Source organism: Peromyscus maniculatus, chromosome 1 (assembly GCF_049852395.1).
Source record: "Peromyscus maniculatus bairdii isolate BWxNUB_F1_BW_parent chromosome 1, HU_Pman_BW_mat_3.1, whole genome shotgun sequence".
NCBI lineage: Eukaryota > Metazoa > Chordata > Mammalia > Rodentia > Cricetidae > Peromyscus > Peromyscus maniculatus.
In genome coordinates this window covers 35,253,329-35,263,016 of record NC_134852.1, presented here as the reverse complement: position 1 = coordinate 35,263,016, position 9,688 = coordinate 35,253,329, and the positions used below count along the sequence as shown (strand labels likewise).

The 9,688-nt window shown below is 53.3% G+C and overlaps 1 protein-coding gene across 1 annotated transcript; it reads right to left on the bottom strand.

Annotated features, from left to right (window-relative positions):
* Positions 1-628: 628 nt before the first annotated feature.
* Positions 629-9,449, bottom strand: Hipk4 (homeodomain interacting protein kinase 4). Its single transcript, XM_076574738.1, has 4 exons — positions 8,697-9,449; positions 3,227-3,583; positions 1,905-2,780; positions 629-1,122 (listed from the first exon to the last, which is right to left on the bottom strand). The coding sequence occupies exons 1-4, from the start codon at positions 9,159-9,161 to the stop codon at positions 943-945; spliced, it is 1,878 nt and encodes a 625-aa protein (XP_076430853.1). The 5' UTR covers positions 9,162-9,449; the 3' UTR covers positions 629-942.
* Positions 9,450-9,688: the final 239 nt, after the last annotated feature.

The window sequence follows — 9,688 nt, the reverse complement described above, 5'->3', positions numbered from 1 at the left end:
ATGTTCCAGGGCAATGTAGAAAGAACTACTGCTAAATGCCATTGCGTAAGGGGGGGGGGCACAGAGAGACCAGAAGATCTGAACAACAGAGCATGTGCCAGGTCAGAATTTATTCCCACCAGTGCGTTTCCACTTAGCATGTCCTGAGCGTGAGTGAGTGAGCGAGCGAGCGAGCGAGCGAGCGAGCGAGCATGCCAAGCCTATCACAGATACAGAGGACTAGTCAGTGGTGCTTGCAAACTCAGATGAACTTGTGTCCAACAGAGAACATTCTGAGGGTAGATTCCCAAGAGGCCAAGCCCTTGGCTCTTCCCCCTCCCCCTTTTAGTTTTAAGATAAGGTCTCACTGTAAGCCCAGACTGGTCTTGAACTTGTAATTCTCCTCCTGCCTCAGTCTCCTGGGTACTTAGAATTACAAACCCTCTCCACCATGCCAAGTTTCATTTAGTTTATTTAGGGAATAACAGGTTACTGTGCCCAGCACAGCTTTTCTCTTCCAGTGCCATAGTAGCTGGGCCTTTGACCTCAGCCAGTAGCCAATCAGTCACAGCCTGGCAGAGGCAGACCGTGGGTGCCAGCAGGGCTCCGCATGGGTAGTACAGGTTCACGCAGTTGTACCAGGCAGGAGCAGGGTTTGGAACAGTTATTTATTGAAATACACAGAGGCAAGTGGGCCCAGGCACGGTCCTGGCCAGTGAGGTGTGGTCCTCTTCCTGACTCACTGGCCTCAGAGCCTCAGGCCAGACACTAAAGGCCTCCAACATTTAAGGTGGGATATAGGCATGTTGCCAGGGGCAGGGAATAGGAATATTCTGGATAGCTATTTTTCTGTAAGAATAATCTGTGGGTTCAAAGAATGGCTCTAAGGAGCCATTTCAAAGCAAGAGGGAATGCCAGCCCAGCTAGCTCAGACCCCAGAAAACAATCGGGATGGGGTCCCCATCAGTGGTGCCCTCCAACATGCTGCAGAAAGCTGGTGGTCCTGGGTGGCCCATGTGGGTGGGGATGGCGGGCGGGGAGCCCTTGAGCTCGAGACCCCCGGATGCCCTCTAGGGTCCATTCTGGCTCATTCAGCCACTCTCCAGGACAGCTGCTTGGATCGAAGAGCTCAGGGCCTGACCTCTGTAGAGGGGAGAAAGAGGAACATCAGCAAGAAGTGTGGGTGCCTGCTGCGGTGTGTACCTGTCTACTGGAAGGGGTAAGCAGGCATGAAGGCCCTCACTTCCTGTGCAGGCTTTCTCACAGTGCAGTATTAGGGATAGGAGCCAGGGCAGACCAGGCTCATGCTAGGCAAATGCTCCGCCTCTGGGCCACACCTCCAGCCCCTCACCGGGGGATTCTAGGCAAATGCTCTAGTGCTAAATTCTAGCCCCAGTCCCTCACATTGGATTGTCGGTAAGCACTCTACCTGCCACTGAAGGAGAGTCCCCAGCCCCTCACTGGTGGATACGAGGCAGGGATTCTACTGCAAAACTAAATCCCCAGCCCTATTGGCAAAGAGGAGGTGTTCGTGTTTGTTTTGTGAGGTAGGGTGTTATTATGGAGGCCAAACTAAACTCGACCTTGAGGTGACCCTCCTGTTTCTACTTCCTGGGATTACAGCTAATGCGCCACACCACCCAGCACCTTGCCCATTTCTTAACAGGCCCGTCACTAGGTGCCTGTTTTCTGTCCCAGCCTTAGAGCTAGTATAAGCCTTGAGCTGTCCCGAGGGTGCTAATGTGAACTGAACCTTGTTTCCTTCTGTAGGAAGTCAGTGTTTACTGAACCCTAGGGCCTGGATGTGAGGTGACAGAAAGCTACCGCTGTAGGAACCATGGCCCTATTGCCTGTGTACCACCATAGATTAAGCTCTAGGGGAGGCCAAGACCCCGGCTGGGTGCCAGTCTGTGCACCCTGCTTACCTCAGTGTCCATGGTCCTGTCTTTGATGCTGGGCCCATCTCCTTCCCGTTGTGAGATGATAGATGGCTCTGTGGAGGCCCCACGGCCTTCTCCTTCCTCCCAGCCACTGCCCCGACAGGACACAGCATCCTCTGGGGAGGCCTGACTTAGCCGGATAAGGTTACTGAAATTGGAGTCAGATTTGGAGCCTGCCGGGGCCTTGCGGGCCTTGTGGCGGCCGGTCAAGCGGCTGCCGTAGAAAGCCAGGATAGGCTCCGGGCCTGAATCAGGGACTCGATGGCCAGTATTCGCTACTTTGAGTGGGGCCAGCATGTCAGAGACCGCGTCGGACCGTGTGTCGCTCCACAGCCCCCGTCGGGCCTCCTGAAGACTCAGGTCATCAAGCTGGTCGATGGCCCTCTGCATCCCTGGAGCCTTCTCCTCCCTGAAGAAGGACCCGCCGCCCGCCATGCCCGCCATGCCCGCCATGCCCGCCATGCCCCCCAGGCCTGCGGCGTCCTCCTCCTCGGCCAGGCGGTAGTAGGGAGGCCCATCCTCTGCGCCGGCTATGACCGGCGGGGGCGGTTTGCCGTCCACCTGCAGGGACAGACGGCAGCCGCGGAGAGACAGCTGGTAGTAGCGGGTGGCCTCGTGGGCGCTACGCAGCTGCTGCATGGACACGAAGGGGTGGCGCAGGGCCGCGCTGGGGCTGATGCGCTCGTGAGACTCCCATGTTAGCATGCGTTTGATCAGCTCCACCATGCTCTTGAGGTCGGCATGCTCGGCCAGCGCCTCCCGGTCTGGGAAGCTCAGCCGATTCACAGCCCCGCCACCATTCACTGTCTCAATCTGGTCCAAGGACTTGAGCATGTACTTGCGGCGTTCCAGTGGGCGAACCTGGTGGGGCAGGGGGATGCCAGGTGGGGATGTGTCTAGACTCAGGGTTCCAAAAATCACCTGCTGTGGGAGCCAAGTAGGAGCCCCCTGACGTCTGCCCAGGTCTCCTGCTGCGTGGGCTGCCCAGCCTGGCCCCTCATACCAGATCCTGGGTTCCTCATCCATAGCTCTCCTGTCATAGGGAGAGGATATGGGCTTCTGCTCTTTGGTCCTCCTGTCCCCTAACTCAGGCTCCACACTTCACCTAGACCTTCAGTCCGACCCAGAGACATGGCTGTGACCTTCAGATTTGCTGGACCACCAGATTTGTTTTACCAGCCAGATCTGACAACTAACTCCCAAATTTCTGGTCCTCCCCCAGGGTCTAACCTAGATTGTTCTTAATAGAGCAGCAGCTCCCCCACCGCCAGCACAGATTGTCTTCACCCTGCCTGTCCCCTTCATACCTTGGTCTCAGCCAGGTAGTCGGCAGAGGACTTCAGCTGCCAGGGGTTGGTGGCATCAGGGTGGGGGTTCCGCTTGAAGAAGTGGTGAGCCTTGCGGGCGGCGTGCAGCAGGTGGGGCTTGGGCAAGCCCTGCGTCTCACAGATGTAGCGCACCTGGTCATACTCATTATTGCCCGGGTAGAGAGGCCAGCCCAGGTGCAGCTCGGCCATGACGCAGCCCAGGGACCACACGTCCACCTTCTCGCAGAAGGGCAGCCCCAACAGGATCTCTGGGGCCCTGTAGAAGCGGGACTGGATGTATGGCTCCTTCACATAGCGCACCTCACTGAATATGCTGGCCGAGCCGAAGTCAATCACCTGTGGAGGGCATGGAACACAGGGTGGGTGGGCTGGTGGAGTGGTGGGGGTGACCAGACTCTGGCCCCTCCTGGGACTCATCCCTGCATTTCTCCTGGATCTGTCTAGCTCTGTGCCTTCGAGATTCCTTTCTTATGAATGTCCCTGTCTCTGTCCTCTAGCTGTTGCTTCTGGGTTAGATGTTAGGTCTGATTCTGTGTCTCTGATTCTCTGTGCTTGAACTGGGGCCTATAATAGTTGGGGACCCCCCCCCTGCAGTGCAGAGCCATGTATATAGTAGGCACATATTCTCCCATGTCCCCTGCGCTTCGTTGGTTAGTTTTGAGACAAGGTCTCAGGTATCCTAGGCTGACTTCAAACTGGTTATGTAGCCCAAGATGACCTTGAACTCCTGTTCTCCATTCCCTACTTCCCAAGGTCTGAGATTGTAGGCGTGCATAGCCAAGCCAGGCTCCCAGCTACCATATTTTAATACTTCACATACCCCATATTTCACTTGTATGTGGGGTGGGGCACATGCATACGTGGGTGGGTGTCATCACCTGCGTGTGCACATGTAGAGGAGAAAGGTTGATGTCAGGCGTTTTCTACCACTCTACCTTACTTTTTAAGACAGGGTCTCTCACTGAACCTGAAACTCACTATTTTGGCAGGATTGCCAGGCCACTGAGCTCTTAGGACCCTCTTGTCTTCCCTTACAAGCCCTCAGCCCTGCTTTTATAAACCCAAGCCCAGAGCTAATGGTGCTGGGGATCTGAATTTAGGATCTTCTGCTTCTGTGCAGCAAGCATTTAACCCACTGGAGAGATGGCTCAGTGGTTAAGAGCACTGGCTGCTCTGCAGAGGACGCAGGTTCGATTCCCAACACCCACATGGCAGCTCACACCTGTCTGTAACCCTATGTCCAAGGGAATCAAAGCCCTCTCCTGGAATGCCATAATACATGCACAGGCACTCACCTGTAAACTCAATTAGCCTTGTGGTGGTGGTGGTGGTGGTGGTGGTGGTGGTGGTGGTGGTGGTGCACACCTTTAGTCCCAGCACTTGGGGGACAGAGGAAGGAGGAGCTGTGAGTTTGAGGCCAATCTGGTCTACAGAGTGAGTTCTAGGCCAGCCAGGGCTATACAGAGAGACTGTCTCAAAAAAACAAAATAAATGAGTTAAATTAAAAAATAAAATTCCAGTCCAACAAGAGCTTTGTATTTCATTCAAGGCTGTGTCTCTAGAGGTCTGGAACAGTGCCTGGCACATTGTAGGGCCCAGGAAAGAGTGAATGATAAACAAGTGGGTGTTTTAGACCAATCAGTATTTTTGAGTATCTGTGTTCCATGGTACTGGAGATTGAACTTAAGGCATCATGTATATCAGGTAAATATTCTACTACTGAGCTAGGCTCCCAACCTTTTTTTATAAGTGTTTTTCTTTTTAAGATTTATCTATTCATGTATTTTATGTATATGAATGTTCTGTCTTCATGCACACCGAAAGAAGGAATCTGATCCTATTACAAGTGGTTGTGAGCCACCATGTGGTTGCTAAGACTTGAACTCAGGACCTCTGGAAGAACAGTCAAGTGCTCTTAACCACTGAGTCGTCTCTCCAGCCCCCATAAGAGTTTTTTAGTTTTATTTTTTATCCTAGTCTTGTGTGTGTGTGTGTGTGTGTGTGTGTGTGTGTGTGCGCGCGTGCGTGCGAGCGTGCGTGCGTGCGTGCGTGCGTGCGCGCGCGCGCGCCGCGCACCCTTGGAATCTACTGGGGCCAGATGAATCAGATGCCTCTGGAGCTGAAGTTACAGGTAGTTGTGGGCTGTCCAATATGGTACTGGGAACCTAACATGGGTTCTCTGCAAGAGCAGTCTGGCCATTTAACCACTGAGCCTCTCTTTAGCCAGCTTCTGGACCTTTTAAAAACGTATTTAGTTAGTTAATTAACCTAATTAATTAACTAATTTAAAAACCTAAATCAGTGTTCAGGTTTTGTTTTGTTGGTTTGAGACAGGGTCTCTCTACATATCCTTGGCTGTCCTGGATCTCACTCTGTAGACCGGGCTGGCCTTAACTCACAGAGATCGGCCTGCCTCTGGCCCCTGAGTGCTGGCATTAAAGGTGTGCACTACCCTGCCAGGCATAGTGTTTGATCTTTGAGATAGGGTTTTGTGTCTCCCATACACACTGTGTAGTCTAGGGTGACTTTGAACTCCTGACCCTCCAGCTTTCACATGTACCAGCACACTGGGCCTTTGACATTTATGCAGAGGCTGCTCTTAGTTCCTGAGGCAGGTCTTGAATTCATGATAACCCTGCTTCAGCAGCCTTAAGGAACTAGGATTACAGGCCTGCATTACCAGGTCTAGCTCCTCTCTGGGTCTCCTCTCTCTCTCTCTCTCTCTCTCTCTCTCTCTCTCTCTCTCTCTCTCTCTCTTTCTCTCTCCCCAGCTGCCTCTTCACAGCTAACCGCTCATCTCCCAGAGTCTCTGTCTTCATTTCTGTGTTATAGACTGGGAGGGAACCACCCTGAAAGCCAAGTCCCTCTATCATCTTCAGGCACTGTCAGCACCCTGAAGGCCCTCAGCATGCCATGGGCCGTGGGCAGGAGCCTTTGTCTCTCCCCCTCGCCACCAGGTGGCGCTCTGCTGGTTTCACTGACTCCGTGACTCACTCAGTGGAGGCCATGGCTTGGCACTCGGCCACCCCTCATCCTCCTGCACACAAGGCTGATCATGAATAATTACTAGTCAGGACTCAGAATCCCCGAGAGCTTGAGAGACACTGGGCATTGAGTTTGTGGGGTCCCTTCATTCTGAAAACACTGTAGGGGTGCCAGTGACCCCCAGATGCTGTGTGAGCCCTGCTAGATCTACAAAGATCTCTTCTTCTGTCCTTCCATCCCTCAGGGCAGAAATACCCATCTCTTCCGGTCTCTGTGTCTCTGACATTCAGTGGGGAGCTGGGAGAGGCCAAGGACCCAGTGGAGGCAGCTTTGGTCCAGCCCCGCCCTTGGGTGCTGACTGCTCAGTCATCACCAGGCTCTTGATGACAAATGAGCAGGCAGAGGAGCCTGAGCTCTTACGGAGGAGGCAGAGAGGGATATCTGAGTAGGTGGATGAGCCACAGAGGCTCTGCAGGAGAAGAGGAGACGACAGCTCAGGGGCCCACCCAGGTCAAGAGCAGAGGCTAGAGCCACCTAGCTTGCAGTTGCCTAGGCCCACAGGTTCTGGTCCAAGGTGAATCGTATCTTCCTCTCTCACGCTTTTTTTTTTTTTTTTTTTAAGACAGAATCTCAAATAGTGTAGACTGGCCTTGAACTTGCCACACAGCCAAAGACAACCCTGCACTTCTAATCCCTCTACCTCTTCCTCAGCAGTGCTAGAACGATAGATATCTGCCCCCATGCCCAGCTCTCCCTCACGCATTTTCTCTTTGAAACTTAATTAATTTGGGCAGGGGGTGCAAATGCAATCACGTATGTGTAGAGGTCAGAGGACACCTTTTGGGAGTCAGTTCTCTGCTTCCACCATATGGGTCCTGGGCATTGAACTCAAGTCCTTAGGCTTAGCGGCAAGCAAGCACCTTTACTGGCTGAGCCCGCTTACTGGCCTTTCTTTTTCTTAGCTGTGAGTGTGTGTGTGTACATGTTTGTGTGCATATGCACACACATGTCAGAAGTTAGCCTTCTTCTGCCACTCTCTATCTTGATATAAGGTAGAGAGTGGTAGAAGTGGTACCTGAACTGAGGTCCTCATTCAACGGGCACTTTGCCACCCAGGTATCCCTGAAGCCTGCCTCCCTCACACTGTGAAACCCACCAATGAATTCTGTTGTCTCTAGCTCCAAATCTGCTCAGAATCCACACATACCCCAGCTACCTCTTGTTACCCGCGTCTCCTACTTGGGTCACCCTATCTGGCTTCTTGATCTTACTTCCCCCTAAAAAATGAACGCCTAAGTCAGAGCAGGCCCTCCTGCTCTGAATTCATCTACGAGCCCAGCATGCCGGTGTGTGCCTTTGACCCCATTGTTTGGGGGGCAGAGGCAGGAGACTCTTCCATGAGTTTGAAGCCTGCCTGGTCTACATAGCAAGTTCAAGGCCAGCCAGGGATACCTTGTGAGACCTTGTATCAAAAATAAATAAATAAATATAAATAAAAGTAAAACCAGTTTGACTGCGCCTATGAGGCCCTGCAAAACCCCGCCCCTGCCTCTTTTACCTCATTTCCTCCCTCTTCACCCCATTCGTTCTCCTTCAGCTCCACAGAACTCCCCTGTGTTGCTAGAATACTTCAGCACCACACGCTTCCACTCAGGGCCTTTCTGCTGGCTGTTCCTTCTACCTGGAACCTCTCCCTTCTTCATGGCCCTCTCCAACCCTCAAGACTCATTCAGGTGCCACCTCCCTGACCACCTCTTACAAATTTCAACCTCCACCCCATCCCACACCTGAGCAATACCCCACATCCTTCCCCTCCTGCTCTGTCTTCTCACTCCCATGACACATTTTACTCCTGGCCCGAGTACTGTCTCCCCGACTAGAGTGTCAGCCCTGACCTGAGCCAGAGGAGGGAAGCTGGATGGAACAGGGTTGGGGAGACTTCAGGGCCTGGAGGGGAAACACAGAAGACCTCCAGTCTTTGACAGAGAGGACCTCAGAAATGAGATGGAGAAGCCAGGCATGGTGGTGGATTCCTGTAATTCAGATACTTGGGAGGAGGGACCCACTCGAAATTCAGACCAGCCTGGACTGCATGAGACCCTGTCTCCAAAAAACAAAACCCAACAAAACGAGCTGGCTGTAGTGACACATACCAATCAATAATCCTAGCACTTGGCTAGTAGAGGCAGGTAGGTCATGAATTCAAGTCATCCTCAGCTACACAGCGAGTTCAAGGCCAGCCTGTGCCATGAGACCCTGTCTCAAAAACAAAAACAAACAACAACAAAACAAAAGAATTGGGATGGGATATGGAAGAGTGCCAGACAGCAGCAGCAAGGACAGGCAGCTCGGGAATCAGGGACACCTCAGAGCCACATCGTGGAACTGACCAGGGAGCCCCACATGTTGGCAGAGCATCCCAGGCAAGGTTGAGCAAAGCTGTTTCCCAGGCAGCCTCACTCACCTTTACCCTGAAGGGGCAGCGGGTCTGGTCCACTAACATGATGTTCTCAGGCTTGAGGTCAGCGTGGATGATGGCCAGCTCCTTGAGCCGGGCCAGTGCTCTTAGCACCTGCAGTGTGACAGTGCGGATGTGCCGGGCAGGAAGAGGTGCGAAGTTGTTCTCTTTCTGAAACTCAAAAAGGTTTTGCTCCAGGAGCTCAAACACCAAGTAGAACTTGAGGGCATCGTGGAAGAACTCAAGAAAGCGGATGACGTGGGCCTCATCGGGATCCAGGCCTCGTACACATCTTAGCAGCTTCAGCTCATTCTTGATGATGCGGCTTCGGTACGCGTCATTCTTCAGGATCTTGATGGCCACCATCTCACCTGTACTCCGACGCCAGCCCTTAGCCACCTCTCCGAAGGTGCCCTTGCCCAGTACCTCAATGATGTCGTAACAGTCAGTCTCTGACTGGATGGTGGCCATGGTGCCCTGGCTGCCAGTCACTACTCTGCCCTTTCCCCTGAACCACTTGCTTGGCTGCCTAGACGTCCCACCCTGATGATGGTCTTTCAGTCCTCCTAGCGGGGGAAAGATAACCACACTCGTGTCTCTCCCGATGAGGCTAGCCCCTGCCTCCCTGGCACCCCTTGACCCTCTTGGCCACACAATGAGTCTACCAGGGGCTACACCCCTCCCCCCAAAGCCCTCCTGGCTTGGGATGAGGGGGCTCAGGCCCCCCTGAATGGATTCCAGCGTTGCTGAGTGGCTTTGATTCTGTTGTTAGAGACCTGAGTCCTAGGCTAGAATGGGGGGTGGGGTGCCAGGCTGGGCCCCTCCCCCACCCACTGATGGAACCCTAGAGAAGCTGACAGGGTAGACTCAGGGATATTTAATCGTTGACCTTGGGTGTTCGGAAATAGGAACAGGCTGATAGGCGTGTGAGAATGTGGAAAGATTTCCCAAGTTTTGTGTGTGTGTGTGTGTGGTAAGGCATAGAGGAGGTGTATGGA

Bases quoted from the DNA above. Each gene is read 5' to 3' on its own strand.
- Hipk4 (XM_076574738.1), bottom strand. From the start codon at position 9,161: ATGGCCACCATCCAGTCAGAGACTGACTGTTACGACATCATTGAGGTA. The intron at 2,781-3,226 runs GTATGAAGGGGA...CTGCCCCACCAG, and splicing joins ACTACCTGGCTGAGACCAAG to GTTCGCCCACTGGAACGCCG. The intron at 1,123-1,904 runs GTAAGCAGGGTG...TCCCCTCTACAG, and splicing joins ACAGGACCATGGACACTGAG to AGGTCAGGCCCTGAGCTCTT.